Source organism: Scyliorhinus torazame, chromosome 14 (genome assembly GCF_047496885.1).
Source record: "Scyliorhinus torazame isolate Kashiwa2021f chromosome 14, sScyTor2.1, whole genome shotgun sequence".
Classification (NCBI taxonomy): domain Eukaryota; kingdom Metazoa; phylum Chordata; class Chondrichthyes; order Carcharhiniformes; family Scyliorhinidae; genus Scyliorhinus; species Scyliorhinus torazame.
Genome location: NC_092720.1, coordinates 63,013,520 through 63,039,633, shown reverse-complemented (window position 1 = coordinate 63,039,633; position 26,114 = coordinate 63,013,520). Strand labels below are relative to the sequence as shown.

General features: G+C 46.9%; 1 protein-coding gene across 1 annotated transcript in view; it reads right to left on the bottom strand.

Moving 5' to 3' along the window:
* The window catches only part of atp13a3 (ATPase 13A3), a 199,503-nt gene that overhangs the window by 49,696 nt on the left and 123,693 nt on the right, over positions 1-26,114 (bottom strand). Inside the window, 2 exon segments of the mRNA XM_072474301.1 lie at positions 4,568-4,743; positions 18,643-18,767. Of these exon segments, the coding sequence (XP_072330402.1) occupies positions 4,568-4,743; positions 18,643-18,767 (301 nt within the window).

Here is a 26,114-nt window from a genome sequence, read left to right as displayed (position 1 = left end):
CGTGTTTGCGTGGGTTTCGCCCCCACAACCCAAAGATGTGCAAGGGTTGTGGATTGAACATGCTAAATTGCCCCTTAATTGGAAACAAATGATTTGGGTACACTAAATTTATAAAAAACCCATATACATCTACAATGGCATTGGGACAAATGAGCGTGTGAAGGACAAAGACTCAGTGTGTGTGGGAGACTTGAAATGAAATGAAAATAGTTTATTGTCACAAGTAGGCTTCAAATAAAGTTACTGTGAAAAGCCCCAGTCGCCACATTCCGGCGCCTGTTCGGGGAGGCTGGTACGGGAATTAAACCATGCTGCTGGCCTGCCTTGGTCTGCTTAAAAAGCCAGCGATTTAGCCCTGTGCTAAACCAGCCCCTACTTGCACAAGGCTTGCAAGACCTTGACCTTGGCCTCCCTGCATGATTCCAGGGAACATAGACCCAGCTGAGTGTCCCTCAGAAGGGGGCATGCACAGGTTTAAGGACTTCATCATAAATAAACCACAAAAGACTTCATTAAATTGTTAGTGGACTATATTTGCAAAAATGTCATCAGATTAACGATCATAGTGAACATGTGCAAACACATATATCAACATTTTAAAATCTTGCGTTCCCTACCACTTCTTTGAGGTGCTCCCCTGACATCCACAGCAGGGGTGGAGACAGCCGGCTGACCAGTTTGTCCTATTGTCTTGGATGACGTTACTGGCTGTCCTCTGGAAACCAGAGGACTTGAGGGACCCAGCTTACTTTGGCTGCCCTCCTGTGGAGCTCCCTCTTTGATCACAGTGGACAAAGCTAAAGGGAGAGGCAAGGGGGATTTGGAACGAAGGGACAGATGAAGGGGCTCTGAGGGATGGTGGAGGAGATTTGGATGGAAAAGCAGATTCTGGGTGGAAGTCCCAGGGGTGTTCAATAGCCACTCTTTTACCGTTTGAGTGCCCGAGGGCCTGTGCCCAAGTCCTTATGGGGAGGGGGATGCCTGGAGGGAGGTCACGGTGCCCCCTCCCCCCCTCGCATAGCCACAACAAAAGCTCACCCATCTGCAGCGATGTAGTGTAGATCTGCATGCATCTCCAAAAGAAACTGGGTGTTCCACTACATCAGGTTCTCCATGACATCCGCCACCTTCCCCATGGAGACCTCGATGCGCACACATGTGGGCACCACTTCATCAGAGAGCAGGTAGACAGACTCTGCTACCTCACATGCCACTCTGTTGAGGGCTACAACACCTCTGGCTGATGTTCCTCCTCCTCTTGCACTTCTCCATCATCTCATGCAGGGCCCATCCCAGAGGCTCATCATCAAACTTGGACGTCACAGATGTCTCTTCCTTAATAGTCTTCAGAGTGTCAGTGCGCTTGACTGACCATGCTTCCTTCTGCTGTGGACACATTCTGTGTGGTGGCCACCAGAATGCGAGTCCTGACGAGAAATACATTTAGCACCCATCAAAGTTATGTCTCCTGGGTTGGTGGAGGGCTCAGGTGACTGCTGTTACAGGTGCATTTTCTTCCTCATCCCCAATGTCCTTGGTTGTCGCTGGGCTGGACGAACTGCTGACAGGGTTTACTCTAGCTCTCTGGTCTTCTTCCTGCTGAAAGGAGAGTGCGAGAGACTGCATGAGCTGCCTCTGACATGGAGTAACACATGACCCTTTGGCTTCTATGTGACATGAGTCTTCTATGTGACATGCATGGATCCTTACTGGATGGAGGCCACCCGCCAACCTCTCCATCACCATTGGTTCCTCCCCAGCCAACTGGGCTGTCCACTCCTCAAAGTTGGTGAGGTTCTTGAGGTCAGGTCAGCCCCCTCCTGTCTTCTCTCTCTCTCACACAACTGTTGTGCCTCAATTTTTCCCCCACAGAGAGAGAAGATGGGGTTACGATGTGGTATCTTTATCATGCTTCAAGTCTTACAAATAATCCACTGGATTGTTGCACTCAAGGTTGTCCATAAGGGTTCTGAGGCAGCACTCTTCAGCGCGGTGAGCCCATTAAAACAGAAGGATAAGGCTCACAGAGGCATACCATTAGCGGTGCTTGCTGGTATTCTCAACACTAACTCCCTTCCCCCTGCTCCCAGTCAGCATTTGAGCTCTCTGTGTGGGTCAGGGACCCACTGTGGCCTCTCCCCCTGCATACTGGATGGATTGCACTGGGAGTGAAACATCACCTTATGCTGAGTAGTTCTCTTATCATGGGCCGCACAGATGATGCCCTTGCCACTAAAGTCCATTTTACCTGTACTATTCAGTGAGGCGAGTGTGAGCAGTTAAGGCTTCACTTACTTGGTGGAACGAATATGGCAATTAATCTGATGGCAGTACTGCAAGGCAGTCCTCTGGTGAAGTCCTTAGGCACTGACCACCCTGGAGATTTCTTCATTTGCTGGTCTGATGGCTTGACCTCCATCTTCCATCCTCAGGGTAGAGGACGACTCTTCTGGCCTCTACTGCATTGAGAAGGACTTCCAAGACTTGCCATTGAATCTGGGGTCTGGAGTTACCTGTGATCATCTCCTCCTTCAGTGGGTAAGTTGATGTCCGGGTGCCTTTACGATGTAGTGCCTGGATATGATGCAGGGCACGTGCCCTCCTGCTCGCCCCCACCATACAAACGTAGGAGAACCCCTAACTGCAAAATTAATAAGGCTGGCAACACACAATAAAATTGAATTCCCACCAACCTCTGCCGTGGAAAAAAACTCCCAGTTCCCACTCCCGCCATGGGCCCGAGTCCTGGAATGAAAAATGCCATTCTCCGTGGCCCAACTCCGTGTCATGTCACCATCAGTGACCAGATAAGATCTTGAAATGCAACTCAACTAGTGGGGCCTGGGAGGAGTGGGGCACCCAATCTGTAGCACTAGCCAGACTGGCATGGAGGTAGGAAGTGGCTCCATAGAAGGCAGATGATAGCAATTACAAGTCTTGCCATTTCTTTGTGAATGGTGCCAGCAGCAGATCAGAGGTCCAGCGCTGATAAGGTGAATAAAAGTAGCCAAACATTCACCAGGAAGATAAGTGAAGAGCTATCTTTCAGTCACCCTGATTTTCCTTCACTTCAAATCATTATGCAGATCAGGGGCGAGATTCTCCGACACCCCGCCGGGTCGGAGAATCGCCGGGGGCTGGCGTGAATCCCGCCCCCGCCGGTTGCCGAAGTCTCCGGCACCGGATATTCGGCGGGGGCGGGAATCGCGCCGCGCCGGTTGGCGGGCCCCCCCCCGCGCGATTCTCCGGCCCGGCTGGGCCGAAGTCCCGCCGCTAAAATGCCTGTCCCGCCGGCGTAAATTAAACCACCTACCTTACCGGCGGGACAATGCGGCGCGGGCGGGCTCCGGGGTCCTGGGGGGGGGGGGGGGGGGGGGCGCGGGGCGATCTGGCCCCAGGGGGGGCCCCCACGGTGGCCTGGCCCGCGATCGGGGCCCAACGATCCGCGGGCGGGCCTGTGCCGTGGGGGCACTCTTTCCCTTCCGCCTCCGCCACGGTCTCCACCATAGCGGAGGCGGAAGAGATTCCCTCCACTGCGCATGCGTGGGAAGCTGTCAGCGGCCGCTGACACTCCCGCGCATGCGCCGCCCGGAGATGTCATTTCCGCGCCAGTTGGCGGGGCACCAAAGGCCTTTTCCGCCAGCTGGCGGGGCGGAAATTCGTCCGGTGCCGACCTAGCCCCTTAAGGTTGGGGCTCGGCCCCCAAAGATGCGGAGCATTCCGCACCTTTGGGGCGGCGCGATGCCCGTCTGATTTGCGCCGTTTTGGGCGCCAGTCGGCGGACATCGCGCCGTTTCCGGAGAATTTCGCCCCATATGTTCTCCAGATTGTGAATTCCATTCTCACCCTCCTTCGTTCATTAACAAGGTTTCCCAACGCCCTTCATTGAAGGCGATCAGATTTCTAACTTCCTCCCCAATGCCCTCACATTGAGTATTTGAGAGCTTCACGGAGGCATTGGGAACGTAATTTTTTTTAAATTGTGCCTGCACTCATCCTTGGCTCCACCAAAAATTGAAAATCCAGCCCCTATTACAAGGACTAATTTCGCCTCCTTAATTTATTTCAAAGTTTAGGGTGCATGTCTTAAAAGATTTACCCAACTTGAGTTCTACTTTTATTTGGAACCAATTTCAAAGTTACAGTTAATTCTGTATCTTCCTCCAGTAATGAAAATGAAATAAAAATCACTTGTCACAAGTAGGCTTCAAATGAAGTTACTGTGAAAAGCCCCTAGTCGCCACATTCCGGCGCCTGTTCGGGGAGGCTGGTACGGGAACTGAACCGTGCTGCTGGCCTGCCATGGTCTGCTTTTTAAAAGCCAGTGATTTAGCCTCGTGTGCTAAACCAGCCCCTATACCATATATTAACAAAATGAGTCAAAATTGTCAAATCATAACCATCTTAGAATTATGTTGCTTATGTGCTGAAACAAAATAATGAATAAGTACTTACAGAGATTTTTCTTCCTTCTTTAAATTATTCTATACTTATCAAATAATTGAAATTCATACAAAATACTTCATACATTTTGTTCATCAGCTAAGAAACAAAACAGGTCTCATACCTCTGAGGCTCCACTAGATATATCAAGATGTCTTGAAGTATCATCTGCATACAGCCAATGTACTTTTGCAGCCTGTCCATCTTTTGGAGGTAGAGCTTCTGCAATAATCACTTTATCCTGAGGTAAAATCATTCCAGAGTTTCTGGCTACAGAAACAGCTGTTAACATATTATCCCCTGGTAGAACATAAAGCACAATTACGTTCTATGAATATACAATGGAGTCTTTCCTTTTAAGATTCACTCCATTTTTCATTTTACTGTTTACGATTTAAAAACAAAAATAAATTTTGATTGGTATTATGTTACACTTTTGTCGCATTTTATCCCACTCCTGCTTAAAAGTGATACATCAAATAGGAAAGAAATTAACAGTCTAAGTAAGCACCCATAACAACCGTCAAATCACCTGTGCAATACATATCAATTGGCATCCATTTTAGGTTATGAATTAGAACATGTATTATTTGAAGAAATTTTCGAATGTTTGCATATGAAATGCATACAAAATACTTCATACATTTTGTTCATCAGCTAAGAAACAAAACAGGTCTCATACCTCTGAGGCTAGTTTGTAGTTTAGTTGTGTGTTTATCAATTAACCCAATGTGATATTCTGCTTAATTGTAGTCAATGCAGGGCATGATTATATCATCTGACCAGCTCCTTCACAAGTGAGAAACACCACATGGCCCCAAGCCATGTAAAGCTTAATGGTTTAAATACAGAACAACTGCTGTGAGATCCACTGCTTGATCTTTATGCTCAATCACAGAGCAAATGTTGTGAAGTCAGTCAAGGTTGAGCAGTTAGTGTAGACCCATCATACTCCATGGCACTTAAAACTTATCAGTGTTACTCATACTGTGCTGAATGTAAGAAATTGTTATGTTGTATTTCATATCTGTTGTAGTAATGTTATTAAAAAACGCGATTTAAAATATATGTGACTAGTAAAGCTGAAATCAAGGTGTCATAAAAAGTGAGGTAACCATGGTTTCTAACTATTTACTTATTTACATATAGATGGGTAATGGGATATTGTTGGAGATTCCCTGGGGTATGCATAAAGTGAGGTATTGGGTTTAGACATAGCTAAGTAGGTACTGGGGCATCTTAGTAGGATACAGATGATGTAATTAATGGGAGGAGCTAGGTCTGCTCATAGTTTGCAGTTTTGCTAAATGCTGTTAGGTTAAGCAGAAGGGTCTGACAAGATAGAAGGGTCCTGGATCTGTTCTCGATAGGGTACCTCTCCAAAGAACTGCACATATAAGCAAGTAATCTGTTTTGTTAACTTTATTTACAAGTGGCATTTGAATTGTATTGGGTTGCTTGGTTGGAATATATATAGTGAAGGTCTAGGGTATAAGTTAAAGTTTTCCCTTTTATTTAAGAACTGTTTAACTGTTAATTGTAAAGCTATTTCCTTGATGTTAATGTGGTTAATGCTGTGTTAAATATAAAGTTTGTTTTCACATAAAAGATACCTATTAGTCAGAGTCACCACTCCTGGGGTGAAGAATCCTTTCCTCACAGTTTTACAAATTGCAAATTATTAGGGTTTCTCGTCTGGCATCCTAAAATAAATTGGGATCTGATTGGGTATCTTAATACCTATGACTAAGTGGGGAGCTAGAAAGGTCTATTGTGTTAAGAAAACAACTGTGAAATGTTTAACATTCAGCCTTATCACAGAATCCCTACAGTGCAGAAGGAGGCCATTTGACCCATGGAGACTGCACTGCCTTGGCGAAAGAGCATACTACCCAGGCCCACTCCCCTACCCCATCCCTGTAACCCCACCTAAACTTTTGACAAGAAGGAGCAACTTAGCATGGACAATCCACCTAATCTGCACATCTTTGGACTGTGGGAGAAAAACGGAGCACCCGGAGGAAACCCACACAGACAATGGGAGAATGTGCAAACTCCACACAGTCACCAAGGTGGGAATTGAACCGAGATCCGTGGCACTGTGAGGCAGCAGTGCTAACCACTGTGCCATCGTGTCGCCAGATGTCCTACATTAGAATAGTTTTAAATTTGTAATGCTTTAAAAAAGGAGTCACTTTCCCTCACAATAGTTAAGCATCTTTGGTTATGTAAGCTGTTACAGACAGGAGAGAAAGACAAATTGAACTTTATGTTTCTTGCCATCAGTCCATAAACAGAAGTGTTTTAATTTTTGAAATAGGCTGTGTCGTGATTCGCAAACTCTCTTTAGGTTAAATCAAAAGTATTGTTTATTCATACAATCAAACCAGGTAGACGGTTGTCACAACGACACACACGGAGGAGTTTGGAAAGAAACCAGGGGCTGGATTCTCCGATCCTGCGGCTATGACCGCGGTGTGGGAGGCTTGCAACCACGCAGAATAAAGTCCCCGGCTTTACCTGCAGATGTGGCAGGAGAATGGCCAGGTCCGTCGCCGCGCATGCGCACAGTGGCGGCCTGCGGCAGTCGCTCCGTACAACATGGCGCGGCCGCGCGTAGAGCCAGACTGCCAAAAACCTTCCCCCCTCCCATGTAACCAGCCTCTCCACTCCCGGACCACTCCCCACCAGTCTCCCCAGCCCTCGACTATGGTGGTATTGAACTCAGTCCGCAGCCACCACGCGAGATCCCCGAACGATGTGAGCACATGCGTCACGTTGTCGGGGACTCGGCCCATCGGGGACGGAGCATCGGGGGGGGGGGGGCTCAGGTGACATCCTGAGACGGTCCATACGGTGTGCGGCGTGCTGCCCGAGTACGCTGTTTTTGAGGGTGCGGAGCATTGCAAAAACGGCACCGCCCCCCGATTCCGGCGTAAACAGGGATTCTCTGGCCGATCGCCAAACGGAGAATCCCGCCCCAGATTTACAAGCAGGAATAGCTTACAAAAAAAAGCAAGATAAGGATATTAATCCATGTGAATGTCAGAGTCCAGTGAGCATTCCTTCATGTAGGTGCGAATGTTCAGGCGGTGTCAGCTAGCTGAAAGCAGGATTAACAAATTCCTTCAGAGTTTGTCATGGTACAACAAGTGGAGGTTGGCATCCAGAGACTTGGTCCACTTTACAGATAATGATAGGAATCTTCCAGAGAACCAGGCTTCGAGGAGGTTTAGATATGCGGCCAGCTTGTAATGGCCCACACAATGGCAGGTGTGAAAATCTACAAGGATGAGGGTTGAGATGTGTCCTGTCATTACTGTTGGAAATTTCCAGAACTGCAACCAAATCATGCACCCTGTAGCAGCCATGTTTTTGGTCCAGCAAAGTCCATACTCAAAGAAGTAGAAAGTAAGATTTGATTTAAACAGTTCATGACCTCTTTCATGTCTTATGGCCATGACAAAGCTTAATTCTAAGTTCAATAATCAGTTTTTGTAACTATGTAGTTTCCTTGACTTTTATTGTTCAGGAACTTGTATTAAGTGAATGCATCATTCTGTATTTTATAAGTTAACTTGCTACCTCAACTTTTAACACACCAATCAATTTTATGCATTGATTTGTATAGATCTTGATGTATTTAGTAACTTTGTAATTTATGTATTAGTTTAAGGGCACTTGTACACATTTTACTATTTTTAATTTACTTGTACCAAGCACTGGCAAATACTACAAAAGCCTACACTAGCAAAGCAGTTCTTATAACCAAAACATTTATAGATGCCTGCCTAACTGAAATTCTATAGAATACCTACACATCAATTATACATTTGGAACAATTAGTCCAAATGTAAATCATTACAACTTGACATCACACGCTTTCTTATTTCAAATGAGCGGACGACGGAAATATCTGAAGGCTCCCCACTATCCAAGGAGAAAGCCACAAAATTTAGTGAAATAATAAGAAAGCTATAAAGAGGGGATGATCCTCAAGTAACTGACACATTAGAGGTCCAGTCAGGAGACAACAGGAAATTACATCAATCAATAAATGACCATCACCCTAAATGAAATCAAACAGAAACTGATCTTGCACCACGTAAACCAATCAGGGACCAATCTGGGCAGCACGGTAGCACAGTAGTTAGCATTGTTATTCACAGCGCCAGGGTTACAGGTTCAATTCCCGGCTTGGGCCACTGTCTGTGCGGAGTCTGCACGTTCTCCCTGTGTCTGAGTGGGTTTCCTCCGGGCGCTCCGGTTTCCTCCCACAAGTCCCGAAAGATGTGCTGTAAGGTAATTTGGACATTTGGAATTCTCCCTCAGTGTTGGAGGGAATAAACAAACTGAGTCTTTGAGACTGTATTGAACTTCAACAAAAATGGATTTATTTAACATGCACGAGGGAGAGCTGAGTTTGGAGCTGTAAACTCTAGCCTGCTTCCGAGCTGCTCTGCTAAAAACAGCTTTTATACAGTTCTTGTTTTCTTTGTGGTACAGTGTTACTTTACATTAGGTCATCAATACTGATAGTTTTAAATTGGTTACAGTGGTGTTCCGATCACATTATGTGAAACCATTGTCCTGTATGCTTTATTTTAATCGCTTTCCGGGTATCTCTTGTTTACCACTTTTACAATATAAAAGCGATGTGCTCGACAAGCAGATTCTGTTTTTTTTCAAATTTAGAGTACCCAATTCATTTTTTCCAATTAAGGGGCAATTTAGCGCGGTTAATCCACCGACCCTGCACATCTTTGGGTTGTGGGGGTGAAACCCACGCAAACACTGGGAGAATGTGCAAACTCCACACGGACAGTGATCCAGAGCCAAGATCGAACATGGGACCTCGGCGCCGTGAGGCAGCAGTGCTAGCCACTGCGCCACCGTGCTGCCCTCAAGCGGATTCTGATGATGTGGTAATTGTCCCATCTCTCTCGAGCAGCACGGTGGCGCAGTGCATAGTACTGCTCCCTCACGGCGCCGAGGTCCCAGATTCGATCCCGGCTCTGGGTCAATGTCCGTGTGGAATTTGCACATTCTCCTCGTGTTTGCGTGGGTTTCGCTCCCACAACTCAAAGATGTGCATGCTAGGCAGATTGGCCACGCTAAATTGCCCCTCAATTGGAAAAAATGAATTGGGTACTCTAAATTTATATTAAAAATTTTTTTTTTTTTTTTTTTTTTTAAATTAAATTGTCCCATCTCCCTGACAGTTGACTAGTTTTCAGAGACACAATGGCTCTTCTAGACATTGTGGAGCCTGGCTAAACTGTCTTTATTGTTGCCAGGGCCTCGAAAAGATTTCATCTGGGGTATACAAGGTTTGCTATCTGAGATATGGTCATTGGTTCTGTCTGTCCACAGTTTAGTGTGGACACTGCCCTTTTAACTTTTTCCTTACATTTTCCCTGCTGCCACATGCATGCCCTAGATTTGTACTACTATACTCAGTTTCCCCGAACAAACGTCAGAGTGTGGCGACGAGGGGATATTCACAGAAACTTCATTGCAGTGTTAATGTAAGCCTACTTGTGACAATACTAATAATAATTATTATTGTCATGTGCTGCCTGAGCCAGTGTTCAGAAACACTGGTGATAATGCGCTTGGGTTGCGGCTTAGAAAAACTATAAAAGCACCAGCTTTGAACTGTCTGATTCTGAAGGCAAGAGATTGATTTCCAGCTGAGGTAGAAAACCACAGAACTGAGAGAGGACGCAAGAGAACGACAGCACCAGATAGCGGGCGGGATAGCGAAAGCGCGGTGGGGTTGAGACTGCACAGTCGAGAGGGTGAGACCGCATGCGCAAGAGAGACAGAGAGACAGAGTGTACAAGAGAGATAAGAGCGTGGGAGAGAGTGAGAAAGAGAGCGAGAGCAGGATAGAGCGCACGAGAGAGCGAGGAAGTACGTGAAAGAGAGAGCGTGAGTGAGAGAGCGAGAGGGCGCAAGAGAGCACATGAGAGAGCAAAGAGCGCGTGAGAGTGCGAAAGAGAACAAGAGTGCGAGAGACAGAACATGAGTGCGAGAGAAAGAACATGAGAGTGCGAGAGTGCATGAGTGCGAGAGAGAGCACGCAAGAGTGAGAGCGCGCGAGAGTGAGAGCGCATAGGAGTGGGAGACCATGCAAGAGAGGCAGAGCATGCAAGAAAGAGAGAGTATGCAAAAGAGAGAGAGTACGCAAGAGGGAGAGAGCGTGCAAGAGAGAAAGCGCGCAAGAGAGAGCGCACGAGAGAGAGTATGCCAGAGAGTGCAGGAAAAAGAAAGCACGCGGAAGAGAAAGCGTGCGGAAGAGAGAGCGTGCGGAAGAGAGAGCGCGCGGAAGAGAGAGCGCGCTGAAGAGAGAGCGCGCAGAAGAGAGAGCGCGCAGAAGAGAGAGAGAGCGGAAGAGAGAGCGGAAGAGAGAGAGAGAGAGAACGGAAGAGAGAGAGCACACGCAAGAGCGCCGGAGAGGGACATGAGCACGAGGGAGAGCACGTGAGAGATGGAGTACAAGAGCGCGCAAGAGCGGGAGAACGAGAGAATGCGTGAAAGCAGGAGAATGAGCGAGCATGCGAGAGGGAGTGTGCGAGAGTGCACGAGAGAGGGAGAGCGAGAGAGCACGAGAGGGAGAGCGCGTAAATGGGAGAGTGACAAAGAGAATGTGAGAGCATGAGCCAGTGCAGGCCGTGCACACCCACAGTGCTGACCACGTACTCACAGCGCAGACTGCAAACACACACAGCACAGACCGCGCACATACACAGTGCAGACTGCACACACACACACACACAAACAGCGCAGATTGCAGACACAGATATACAGCGCAGATTGCAGACACACATACAGCAGACTGCAGACACACAGACTGCAGACACACACATACAGCACAGACTGCAGACACACAATACAGCACAGACTGCTGACACACACACACATACAGCACAGATTGCAGACACACAAACACACAGCACTGAAAGCAGGCTTGCACTGCATGGACAGCAGACTTACACTGTACTGAAAGTAGACTTGCATATCACAGGCAACAGACTCCAAGACCACTGACCATCCCCCCACCCCACGAGTAAAGCTTTCTGCCCCTGACAAATGACCACCTCTTTCTTTCCTTCTCCCCCACCTCTCATCCCTCCTCCACCCACCCCTGGAGCTTCCCAGAAGCCTTTGTCCCCTCAGACCTCCTGGTGCTTAGTCGAGTCAGTGGTGCTCACTTCCTTCCTGCCTCTTGGAGGTCATGGCGCCTGGTTCCCATTTTTAAAAAGCAGCAGGAGTTTGTGCTGGCGTGACATTATAGTTGGTGGAAAGATTCAATGAGGGCTGAACATGCAACATTAAGCCTGATAAGTAGATGCTTATACATTCAAGTTCATATTAATCAGGTTTGTGCTCTTCCTGGGCATGAACCTGATCGCTTCATCGGAGGAGGGTTAGGAAGATCGCAGTCTGATATCTCGCCGGCACAAATCCCGTTTTTGGCTAAGATATTTAGGAGCGATGACAGGATTTGCGCTCATGCCTAACGGGCCTACTAAAGCACGTCCATAGGGCGGAATTCTCCCAAGCCTCTGCCAGCACATCTGATGGCCGACATGGTGGGAGAATATGGCAGGAGGCCTGCAATATTTCACACCAGAGTGAATTCACAGTGGGATCTTCCGCTGGTGCCTGTCATGGCGGGAGGCTGACGCGAAACTTATTTTATTCCCATTAATAGACCCTCCGAGCCATCTCCGCCATTTATCATGATCATGGCTGATCATCCAACTCAATAGCCTAATCCTGCTTTCTCCTCATAACCTTTGATCCCATTCGCCCCCAAGTGCTATATCTAGCTGCCTCTTGAATATATTCAATGTTTTAGCATCAACTACTTCCTGTGGTAATGAATTCCACAGGCTCACCACACTTTGGATGAATAAATGTTTCCTCATCTCTGTCCGAAATGGTTTACCCTGAATCCTCAGACTGTGACCCCTGGTTCTGGACACACCCACCATCGGGATGCAGATGAAGGTGCAACACTACCCCATGCCAGATACTCCACGGTGCCAGCAGGATACACGCCAGTATGAAACACGTTCGAAAAATGTGGCGTGCAGGTGTCAGGACACATTTTAACAATGCCTGGGGCTGCCTCCTGAGTTCTGATTGGAGGCCGCCCACAACTCTGGACCATGGAACAATACAGTAGTGGGTCGAGGGAACATCTGAAGGTGAACCTTCCAAATTACGTGTTCTGCAGGGAGACCATCTTCAAGCCTCAGAATGTTCCAGGAAATCCATCTTCATTCTCAGGAGATCCGTCTTCTGTGGTCTCAGAGTGTTCCTGAAGATCTAACCTCATTTTCAGGAAGTCCACCTTGTTTCTTCAATAGTCGGTCAGTGATGTTGGACGCCTGATCAATATGGCACTCGGACACGGTGGCAAAATCTGTGCCATCCAGGCCTGACCCACCACTGAATTCGACCTCCGCAAAGTCATCCAAGATGCCAAGAGAGAATATCAAACCAAGCTAGAGTCACAGACAAACTCTCGCCGATTGTGGGCTACAAAGCGAAGCCGAGCAGTATCTCCGGCAGCAGCGCACCCCTCCCCGATGAACTCAATGCATTCTATGCTCAGTTCGAGCAGGTAACCAACAATCCACCGTCGAGTGCCCCAGCAGCCCATAACTCATCAATACCCACCATCACTGCTTCCGAAGTGAAATCGGCCTTCCCGAAAGTGAACCCTCTGAAGGCGACGGGCCCGGACGGGATCCCTGGTCGTGCACTCAGAGCCTGCGCGGACCAGCTGGCAGAGGTGTTCGCGGACATCTTTAACCTGTCCCTACCCCACTCCGAGGTCCCCTCCTGCTTCAAGAAGACCACCATCATACCGGTGCCAAAGAAGAACCAGGCAACGTGCCTCAATGACTACCGTCCGGTGGCCGTGACTTCAGTCGTAATGAAGTGCTTCGAGAGGTTGATCATGAAGCGCATCACCTCCATACTCCCAGAAGGCCTTGATCCACTGCAATTCGCATACCGTCACAACCGGTCCACAGCAGATGCCATTTCCCTGGCCCTACACTCATCCCTAGAGCATCTCGACAACAAGGACTCCTACATCAGACTCCTATTTATTGACTACAGCTCCGCCTTCAACACCTGGGGCGCAATTTTCCCATCGGGAGACTAAGTCCCTGCGCCGGAGTGAAAACCGGAGTGTTTCACTCCGGCATCGGAGGCCGCTCCCAGCCCCCTATTCTTCCGCCCCCGGCGGGCTAGGAGCGGCGCCGCGTCATTTACGCGCGACGGGCCTTGCCGCCACGTAAAAGCGCCGCCGCGAAAATGACGTGGCCAGTGCCGCAAAAATGACATCATCCGCGCATGCGCAGGTTGACAGGCGCCAACCCGCGCATGCGCGGTTGCCGTCCTCCCCGCATGAAGATGTCGGATGGATCTTGTGGGGCGGCGGAGAAAAAGAGGTCCTCCTTCAGAGAGGCCAGCCTGCCGATCGGTGGGCACCCGCTTTCCAGTGTTCCCGCGCTGTTACCGCCGGCAGCGACCAGGTGTGGACGACGCCCGTGGGAACCTGTCGTGTTGGGCAGGCCGCTCAGCCCATCAGGGCCAGAGAATCGCCACTCGCCCGTTACAAACGGCCAGTGGCGATTCTCCGAGCGGCCAGCCGTGATTCTCGCCGCGCCGGTTTGGGGGGGTGGGAGAATCGCGTGCGGGTGCCGGGGCGGCGTGGTGGGACTCGCGCGGCGCCCCGCCGATTCTCCCACCCGGCGTGGGGGGGGGGGAATTTCGCCCCATATTCCCAGCCAAGCTCATATCAAAGCCCCAAAACCTAGGACTTGGCTCCCCACTCTGCAACTGGATCCTCGATTTTCTGACCAACAGACCACAATCAGTAAGAATGAACAACAACACCTCCTCCACAATAGTCCTCAATACCGGGGCCCCGCAAGGCTGCGTACTTAGCCCCCTACTCTACTCCCTGTACACACACGACAGCGTTGCAAAATTTGGTTCCAACTCCATCTACAAGTTTGCTGACGATACGACCATAGTGAGCCGGATCTCGAATAACGACGAATCAGAATATAGGAGGGAGATTGAGAACCTAGTGGAGTGGTGCAGCGACAACAATCTCTCCCTCAATGCCAGCAAACTAAAGAGCTGGTCATTGACTTCAGGAAGCAAAGTACTGTACACACCCTGTCAGCATCAATGGGGCCGAGGTGGAGATGGTTAGCAGTTTCAAATTCCTCGGGGTGCACATCTCCAAAAATCTGTCCTGGTCCACCCATGTCAACGCTACCACCAAGAAAGCACAACAGCGCCTATACTTCCTCAGGAAACTAAGGAAATTTGGCATGTCCACATTAACCCTTACCAACTTTTACAGATGCACCATAGAAAGCATCCTATCTGGCTGCATCACAGCCTGGTATGGCAACTACTCGGCCCAGGACCGCAAGAAACTTCAGAGAGTTGTGAACACCGCCCAGTCTATCACACGAACCTGCCTCCCATCCATTGACTCCATCTACACCTCCCACTGCCTGGGGAGAGCGGGCAGCATAATCAAAGACCCCTCCCACCCGGCTTACTCACTCTTCCAACTTCTTCCATTGGGCAGGATATACAGAAGTCTGAGAACACGGACGAACAGACTCAACAACACTCAGTACTGAAGATTCTAAAATTATTTTTGTTTTTTCATGGAATGCGGGCATGCTGGCCAGTCCAACATTTGTCGCCCATCCCAAATTGCCCTCATTAAGGTGGTGGTGAACTGCCTTCTTGAACCGTTGCAGTCCACGTGGTGTAGGTACACGCACAGTGATGACAGGGTGGGAGTTCCAGGGTTTTGACCCAGCAACAGTGAAGGAATGGTGGTATATTTCAAAGTCAGGATGCTGAGTGACTTGGAGGGGTTCTTCCAGGTGGTGGTCTTCCCATGTACCCGCTGCTCTTGTCTCGTAGATGGTAGCGGTCATATGTTTGGAAGCTGCTGCCTAAGGAGCCTTGGTGAGTTCCTGCAATGCATCTTGTAGACGGCACACACTGCTGCTGCGCATCGGTGGTAGATAACATAAATGTTTGTAGATGAGAAGTCAATCAAGTGGGCTGCTTTGTCTTGGATGGCGTCAAGCTTCTTCAATGCTGTTGAAGATGCACTCATCCAGGCAAAGGGAGAGCATTCAATCACACTCCTGACTTGCACCTTTTAGATGGTGGACTGGTTTTGAGGAGTCAGTAAGTGAGTTACTTGCTGCAGGATTCCTAGCCCTGACCAGCCCCTGTAGCTACAGTATCCATACGGCTACTCCACTTCACGTTGTACATCAATGGTAAATCCAGGATGTTGATGTTGGGGGTTTAGCAATGGTAATGCCATTGAATGTCAAGGAATGATGGTAGATTCTCCCTTGTTGTAGATGGTCATTGGCTGGCTCTCATATGACGCAAATGATAATTGCAACTTGTCAGCCCAAGGCTGGATATTGTCCAGGTCTTAATGCATTTGGACATGGACTGCTTCCGTATCTGAGAAGTCACAAATGGTGCTGAATATTGTGCAATCATCAGCAAACTTCCCCACTTCCGATCTCTGGTTAAATGGAAGGTCATTGATGAAGCAGCTGCAAGTGGTTGTTCCTTGTACACTCCCCTGAAGAACTCTTGCAGTGATGTTCCGAAACTAAGATGATTGACTTCCAACAACCACAACCATCTTCCTTTGTGCTAGTTTTGACCCCAACCAGCAAGTTTTCCACGATTCCCATTGACTCCAGTTTTGCTATGGATCCTTGATGCCACTCTCTGTCAAATGCTGCCTTGATGTCAAGGGTGGTAAACTCTCACCTCACCTCTGGAATTCAGCTCTTTTTGCCCATGTTTGAACCAAGGCTATAATGAGGCCAGGAGCTGACTGGCCCTAGTGGAACACAAACGGAGTGTCATTGAGTAGATTATTGCTAGGCAAGTGCCACTTGGTAGTGCTATCAATGACTCCTTCCGTCACTTTACTAACAATTGAGAGAAGATTGGTTGGGTGGTAATTGACGGTTTGGATCTGTACTGCTTTTTGAATACAGGACATAACTGAGCAGTTTTCTACATTGCCGGGCAGATGCCAGTGCTGTAGCTGTACTGAAACAAGTTCTGGAGCACAGGTCTTCAGTGCTATTGCTGGAATATTATCAGGACCCATAGTCTTATGGTATCCAGTGCCTTCAGTCGTTTCTTTATATCACATGGAGTGAATCAAATTCGCTATAGATTGACATCTGTAATGCTGGGGACCTCCAGAGGAGGCTGAGATGGATCGTCCACTGGACACGTCTGGCTGATAATTGTTGCGAATATTTCAGTCATATCTTCTGCAATGACGTGCTGCGCTCCTCTATCTTTGAGGATGAGGATATTTATGGAGCCTCCTCCTCCAGTGAGTTGTTTAATTGTCCACCACCATTCACAACTGGATGTGGCAGGACTGCGTAGCTTAGGTCTGATTCGTTGGTTGTGGAATTGCTTAGATCTGCCTATTATTTACTGCTTGTGCTGTTTGGTATACAATTAGTCCTGTGTTGTAGCTTCACCAGGTTGACAACTTATTTTTAGGTATGCCTGGTGTTGCTTCTGGCATGCCCTCCTGCACCCTTCATTGAACCAGGGTTGCTCCACAGGCTTGGTGGCATGATGGCACAGTGGCTAGCGCTGCTGCCTCATAGTTCCAGGGACCCGGGTCAAATTCCGGCCTCGGGTGACTGTGTGGAGTTTGTATTTTCTCCCCGTGTCTGCGTGGGTTTCCTCCTGGTGCTCCGGGTTCCTCCCACAGTGCAAAGATGTGCAGGTTAGGTGGATTGGCCATGCTAAATTGCCCTTTAGTGTCCAATAAGGTTAGGTGGGGTTACTGGGATAGGGTGGAGGCAAGGGCTTAAGTAGGGTGCTCTTTCAAGGTGCTCTTTCAAGGGTAGGTGTAGACTCGATGGACCGAATGGCTTCCTTCTGCACTGTAAATTGTATGATTCTATGGTTAGAGTGGGGGATATGCCAACCTATGAGGAAGCAGATTGTGATAGAATACAATTCTGCTGCTGCTGATGGCCCACAACACTTCATGAATGCAGTCTTGAGTTGCGAGATCTGTTCAAAGTCTGTCCCATTTAGCATGGTGGTAGTGCCACTCAACACTATATAGGGTATCCTCATTGTGAAGACGGGACTTAATCTCTACAAGGACAATCTAGTGGTCACTCCTACTCGTACTGTCATGAACAGATGCATCTGCGGTAGGCAAGGTGGTGAGAATGTGGTCAAATGTTTTTTTCTCTTGTTGAGGTCCCAGTGGCACTCCACTAGTTGCAGTTTGCCAACCTGAAATTGTCCCATTTATCCCAACTTTGCTTCCTGTTAATTAGCCAGTTCTGTTATCCATGCTAATATATCACCCATGATGTTTTTATCTTATAAAATAACCATTTGGCACCTCATCAAGTGCCTTCTGAACAACACAAATGGTTGCAATCTGACATTCTCAACACTTTTCTGGGTCTTTTGAAACTCACAGTCTATCCACCGTTATCACACAGGCTGCTGCCATGATCTTCAAGTGTAAACATCTTGCATCTTCCTCCCAGTAAAACAGTCCAGGCCCCCTTTAATCTCAAATAATCAATCATACACAGCAGATTTTAGAATAGGTTACACAACCCTCTTTATTTTACCTTAAGTTAAAGGTATTGACCCGAAACATAATCTTATAAACCTCATAATTGTAACAACTAATTTTTGGTCTTGAAATGATGAGGACACTTTCATGACAGTCAAAATGTTACAGCAGGCAGCCAGAAGAGCTGCCCTCACGTAGAAACATACTAGCACAAACCTTTTAATCTGTGTAGCAAACCACTATTTATTGATTGCCAGTGCAGGGCTACTTAGAGAAAGGCTTTTGCTCTCCATGCCTCCGAGTTCCACAATATTGTGTTCCCTGTTGTTATTGAAAACTTGGGAGGTCATGTCACTTTAAGTTGTCGTTTGCCAGTGTGTTAGTACTGCTATACTACTGCCTTTATAAAAGACAGCACATAATCAATATAAAAGGCTTTTGAAGTTCTATAAAGCAATTACTAAAATCCTGGTAAGATGTAAAATACATTTATAATTGCAGTTGCAGGAAACAAAAGACATTACCTGTAACCATAACTGTGCGAATATTAGCTTTTCTGAGTTCTTCAAGGACATTAGATGAATCAGGCTTTAGCTTGTTTTGCATAATAAGAAGCCCCATAAACTCCATGTTGCTTTCAATGACATCCCTGTAAAAAGCAAAGTTTTAAGCATTACATTTCACAATGAAAATACCATGTAAAATGCAGTAGCCACAGAAAAGAACAGAAGTTGCCTATTACTTTTAAGTATTCCAAATTATAGAGAAAATAAAGTAGCATTCATAAAACAAGTAATGTCAAAGAGAGTTGGCCGTCAGAACAATCCTGCAAAAAACTAGTAATGAAATGACTCCTTTTTAAAAATACTTTTACCATTTATTCAAACTGCACAAAGGGCTAATAGGGTTATTTTAATTCACCTCTTTACCAATAAAAAATGTTTTTGGTACAGGTTGAGCATCCTTTATCAGAAATTCTAAAAACGGAACAGTTCCAAAATCCACACTTTTTTTCAAGCAGTAAAGTGACGTTACGAATGGAAAATCCCACAAAGCTCTGGGAAGGTTCCCGGGCGATGCGCAGGTCCCAACATGCCGCACATGCACAGATCCCAACACACCGCACATGCGCAGGTCCCGGGAACAGGCCGTTTCGCCCCCTTGAAAATTAATTCCGAAATCCGAAAAATTCTAAAATCCGATACACACTCGGCCCCAAGCATTTTGGATAAGGGATGCTCACCCAGTACTGTAAAACTCTGGAATACAGATTTATTAAATGTACTTATAAAATATCAAGTCAATAGCCCAAAACGTCCTGGACCATCTTTATATAGACCTCCGATTTTAATGCTGATCTAGTCAATGTCTCTTTACACCTAGATTTCCTGTGCAGCTCATTTGCCTGGGCCTCAAAGTAAAACCTGGCATCAAATAGCTGCAACATTAGCAGCATTACCCTGCATTCTAATTGTGATATGCAAAATGGCTGCAGAGTCTTAAATTTATGGTTATTTCAATAACATTCTCATAAATATGGTGGCAGAGTGGTTAGCACTGCTGACTCTTAAAACCATGGACCCGAATTCGATTCCAACCTCGGGTGACTGTGTGGAGTTTGCACATTCTCCCCATGTCTGTGGGTGTTTCCTCCAGGTGCTCCGGTTTCCTCCCACAGTCGAAATATGGGCAGGTTAGGTGAATTGCCCATGATAAATTGCCGCTTAGGCTTAGGGTTACAGGGTGGGGGATTGGGCTTAGGTAGCGTTGTCTTTCGAAGGGTCGGTGCAGTCTCAAAGGGCCAAATGGCCTCTTTCTGCACTGTAGGGATGCTATGAAATCTGTTCAAAATGATTCACCTGCACATTAACATTTTTACTACACTGTATTGCTTTAAACAATAAAACTTGCAAATAAATGAAATTTTGATGTTCACTATGCTAGTCCTTCACAAGTACAATTACTTAAGAAAAACATGCGATTTAAAAAATTTGAACTGATTTGCAAGACTTCATACACAGTTTGTATATATATAATGCTAAGATGCTTCATGGAGCCATAACGTCCGAGCACCCCGGCTTCATACTGGGGGGTGGTAACACAAAGAGGTGCTGGGGAATCCCCTTCGGATGTTCCCAGGTAGGTTTTGCATGCCAACTTCACAGGTTGCAAGCTTTCCCTGGACAACTACCCTGGGTCCCATCTGAAAATGCGATTTAAATCAGAAATGTTAGCTGGTTCCAACAGGTTTACACCAAAAATTAAATCGAAGAATTAAAATCTCTTCTAACTTGTGAGTAACTATTTCACAGACCCACACTAACTGCTCCTATACACCTACAAACCCATCCCTATGAGACTCTCCCACTCCCGACTCTTGAATACACCACACCAAGCTCAACAGCACTTTGCAACACCCACCACCAACCCCCAGAGGCTCAATCCCCCATCCCCAAGTCAAATCAACTTTAAAGAAGAAGCATATAATTGTGCAACGGTGGATGGCAGGTCAACAGCAGAGAATGACTAAAAGATAAATGAGGGAAAAATTAAGAGAAAGTTGGTGTTATGACCCCCGGGTTAGTGTGTGGTCAATTCTAGCCCCACTTGAACCGGAGTTGCAAAACAATTGAAATGAATAAATTCTTAGAAAAACACCCAAAGTCTTTGGTCCTTGGCTGTCAATAACTGCAGTCACCAGGTTTGTAAATTTAAACACAACTAAGTTTATTAATAACAATAACCATGACTAAGTATGCAACAAATACAACAGGCTAACTGTTATACAATTCTTAACCATCACCTTAACTTGCCCCCACCCTCTACACACACCCACAAGACAGACAAACAAACAGAGGGGAGAAGAAGGGTGTAAAATAATAAATAAAACGATAAGAGTGTTTGTTTCAGATGGTGGTCTTCTAGCACACCTTTCTTCAATTTACGCTTTCAGTTCGCGGTTTCTGCTGTCATTCGGTAATGATTTTCACTGTAGATTCATTCAGGTTTCTGTAGTTTTATAAATACAGCAGCTTTTCTGAAGAAAACACGAGAGAGAGAGAGAGAGAGAGAGCCGGTCCTTTCCTCTGAGCGTCTAGTTCTCCAACTGTCCTTCCCTTAGCTCTCTGAAAATCATCCCACTCAGTAGGATCCAATCACCATCTATTACTGGGCAGAATCCAGCCTTTTGACCAATTCATTGGCCACCAGCCAACCAATCGAACCGAGTCCCACCGATCTCTCAGGGGCCGAAAAGTCAGAGTTCTGCTGTCTGAAGCTAGCACAGTGTTCTCTTTTGTAACTTTTCAATTACTTACTTACCCTACTCGACTTAAAGATATATGTCTATTAAGCATTCATGGATCAAAATGAAAACAGCAGAAATAAAGAGGAAAAAAGGAATCAATAGGTCATTATAAATGGAAAATAAGGAGATGGCAGATGAATTTAACAGATATTTTGCATTGGTCTTCACTATAGACGTTACAAGTAACATCCTAGAAATATCTGTAAATTAGGAAATGGAAGGGAGAGAGAAACACGGGAAACTTACAACCACCAGAGGTACTAAGCAAATTGTCGGAGCTGTGAGTTGACAATTCGAGGGGTCCTGATTGACTATATCCTAGCGTCTCAAAAGAAAGGGCTAGTGAGATAGTTGGTGCATTGGTTTTAATTTTCCCAAATTCCCTAGATTCAGAGATGGGTCCATTAGATTCTAAAATAGAAAACGTTACTCTTATTCAAAAAGGGACGGAGACAAAGCAGGAAACTACAGGACTGTTAGCTTAAAGCTATCATGGGGGATATTTTAAAAGCTTTTATTAACAATGTTACAGTTTATTGCGAGGGACACTGAATAAGTAGATAAGTTATTCTTCAATTATACAGGTCATTGGTGAGTATTTTCTGCACTTGTTCCTGACATTTTAAGAACCTATGCACCTGAACCCCCTATTATGTATTTTTTCTTTTCATGTACTAAATGATCTGTTTGAGCTGCACGCAGAAAAATACTTTTTACTGTACCTCAGTACACGTGACAATAAAAAAATCCAATCCAAGGCTCTTTGGACATCCACTGCACCTAACCTCTTTCCATTTAGAAAGTACTCTGCTCTCTCCTTTTTTTTGGTCCAAAATGGATAACCTGATACTTGCTTACATTAAATTCCATCTACCACAATTATGCCCATTCACCTAGTCTGTTAATATCAATTTTATGCTATCATCTAGACTGCTTCCAGTCTAACATCTGCAAATTTGGATATATGACCTCTCTGCCATCATCCAAGTCATTATGAATACTGTGAATAATTGAGGCCCCAACACAGATCACTGTGGTACACCACTCATCATCCCCTGTCAATTTGAGCAATTACCCATTATTCCCAATCTCTGTCGCCTGCCACTCAACCAGACAGCCGGCGTATTTCCGCGCATGCGCGCTACGGCCGGCATATTTCTGTGCATGCGCGGGGGTTCCCTTCTCCGCACCGGTCCCCGGGCAATATGGCGGAGCCCTACAGGGGCCCGGCGGGGAGTAAAAAATAGGCCCCCACGGAACCAGCCCACCCACCGATCGGTCGGCCCCGATCGCGGACCAGGCCACCGTGGAGGCCTCCCACCCCCCCCCCCCCCCCCCCCACCTCCGGGACGGCCCCCGCAGACTCACATTCCAGGTCCCGCCATGTGGGACCTGAGTAACCTACGCTGGCGGGACTCCGCCAAGCCTCTCGGCCGCTCGGCCCATCAGGGCCCGGCGAATTGCTGGGGGGCGCTGCCAACGGCCCCCGACCGGCGTGGCGGGAATCCCGCAGGCGCCGGAGAATGGGAAAGCCGGCATCGGGGCGCGATTCTCGCGACCCCCCGGGGATTCTCCGACCCGGCGCGGGGTCGGAGAATCCCGGCCAATATCTCAATTTCCAGCTTTTAGTGGGCCTACATTGCTCCACCATCTATTTTCCCTTTAAATAACTATAAAATGTCTTCTTCTTGCTTTTGATGTCCCTTGCAAGTTTCGTTTCATAATCCCTTTTAGTAGCTCTTATACATTCCTTTGTGACCCTTTGCTGGCCCTTGTACCTGTCCCATTCGTCCTGGTCTGTGCTGTGTCTTTCATTTTTGTAAGCCCTTTCTTTCAGTTTTATGCTGCCCTAACCTCTTCAGTTGTCCATGACTATTTTATTTTGTGAAGTGGAGCCTTTTCCTCTCAGGGGTATATACTTGCTCTGCATCTTGTTAAATGTTTCTTTAAATATTCTCCACTGATCTTCAGTCGTTTAATCCATTAACAGATTTTCCCAGTTTACCATGAACAGTGTTATAACCTGCCTACTTACCATTGGCTGGGGACTAATGACAATCCCACAATCCTGTGGGAGTATGAGCTTCCCCAATGAGGGGGGCGGAGAAACCATTAGTAAACTCCAAGTATAAATAAAGCTGGCCAGTTTGGAAACAGCAGGAAGGAGTGTGCAGCAAGGGAAGTTGTTGCTGCTGTTATATATATATATATATATATATATATGTTATTGTAAATAAATGTTATTACTTTGTATCCTTAAAACTCGTGCTGGATTCTTCGTGGCCCTCACAAAAAACAGTCTCTACCTCATCCCATTAAAGTCAGTGTATCTGAAACATGCTTTTCATTTTCAAATGCTACACTAAATTCAATTATGTTGTGATCAGTATTTGATAAGTGTTCACGCACAGTTAGGCTACTAATTAAATTGGGCTCATTATTAATAACTAAATCTAATATTGCCTGTCCCCTTGTTACATCTAGAACATACTGCTGCCTGAAACTATCCCGGACACATTCCAGGAATTCACTACCTTCCTGACAGGTGCTTGTCTGCCACTCCCAATCTATGTGTATGTTGAAATCGCCCATTAATACATACTTGCCTAATTTCAGCCTATATACAATCTAGCACCTCAGAACTGCTACAAGGGATTGGTACACAACACCCATTACAGTTTTAGAGCCTTTTTTGTTCCTCAGTTCCACCCATATGATTTTCATTAGTTGCTTTCCACTCATCATATCCGTCCTCACCATTGAAGTATTGGTTTTCTTATTTAAAGAATGTAAATGCATTGAGAGCAGCTCGGAGAAGGTTTACTTGACTAATAACTGGAATAGGTGCATTGTCTTATGAGGAAAGATTGGACAGGCTAGGCTTGCATCTGCTGGAGTTTAGAAGAGTAAAAGTTGAGAAGACTTGATTGAAATATACAAGATCCTGAGGGATCTTGACAGGGCAGATATAGAAAGGATGTTTCTGCCAGTGGGAGAATCTAGAACTAGGGGTCACTGTTTAAAAATAAGAGGTCATCCATTTAAAACTGAGGTGAGGCAAAGAATTTTCTCTCAGAGGGCTGTGAGCCTTTGGTACCCTCTTCCTACTGTTGTGGAGGCAGAGTCTTTGATTATTTTTAAGGCAGAGGTAAATAGATTCTTGATAAGCAAGGTAGTGATATGTTATTTTTAAAAAAAATATATTTTTATTAGGATACTTGCAATTTTTATAATAACAATGATAACAGCGACATAAACATGGCACAATAAATATTTCCACCCCCATCACAATCTTCACCCCACCCAACAATAAAACAACAGTCTGGCCCACCGCCACCCCCCCTTTTTTGGGGAATTTTGCTTCTGCTGACATTTTAATTTTCCCCGAGAAAGTCGACGAATGGCTGCCACCTCTGGATGAACCCGAGCACTGACCCTCTTAAGGCGAACTTTATTTTCTCGACACTAAGAAACCCAGTCATGTCACTAACCCAGGTCTCCACACTCAGGGGCTTAGAGTCCCTCCACATCAATAAGATTTGTCTCCGGACTACTAGGGAGGCAAACGCCAAGACGTCAGCCTCTTTCACCCCCTGAACTCACGGCTCTTCCAACACTCCAAAGATCGCCACCTCGGGACTCGGCACCGCCCGAGTTTTTAGCACCGTGGACATCGCCTTAGCGAAACCCTGCCAAAACATGTGGCCATGATTTGATGGACTTCCCGCGCACCTCGCACACCTGTCCTCTACCCCAAAAAACTTGCTCATCCGGGCCACCGTCGTGTGTGCCGGGTGGACTACCTTGAATTGTAGCAGGCTAAGCCTGGCACATGATGAGGATGTGTTAATCCTGCTTAGGGCATCCGCCCACAGACCCGCCTCTATCCCACCCCCAAGTTTGTCTTCCCACTTGCCCTTCAGCTCTCCCACCGGAGTTTCCTCCGATTCCATAAGTTCTTGGTAGATGTCTGATACCTTCCCCTCTCCCATCCATGTCCTGGAGACTACTCTGTCCTGTATACCCCGTGACGGCAGCAGCAAGAAGGCCAGAACTTGCCTTCTCAAAGAGTCTTGTACCTGCAGATACCTAAATTGCCCTGCTGGCAATTCAAATTTATCCTCCAAGGCTTTCAAGCTGGGGAAGCTCCAGTCTATAATTAGATCTCTCATCCTCATAATTCCTGCTCTCTGCCATCTCCGGAACCCACCATCCAGCCTACCCAGTACAAACCAATGGTTATTATAAATCGGGGTCCAAACCGATGCTCCCTCTACTCTCTTATATCTCCTCCACTGACCCCAGATTCTCAGAGCTGCCACCACCACCGGACTTGTGGAGTATCGGGCCAGCGAGAACGGGAGAGGTGCCGTTATCAGTGCTTGAGAACTTGTGTCTTTACATGCCGCCGCCTCCATTCATTCCCACACCGACCCCTCCCCCATCACTGACCCCTCCCCCACTACCCACTTCCTAATCATGGCTATATTTGCCGCCAGTAGTAATTACAAGAGTTTGGCAGCGCTCCAGCAACACTTTCTTCACTCATGGGGTTTTACCCGCCCACACAAAGCCCGAGATAGCCTTATTCACCAGTTTAAAAAAGACCCTCGGGATGAAGATGGGGAGACACTGAAAGACAAACAGAAATCTGGGGTGGACCATCATTTTCACGGTCTGCACCCTCTC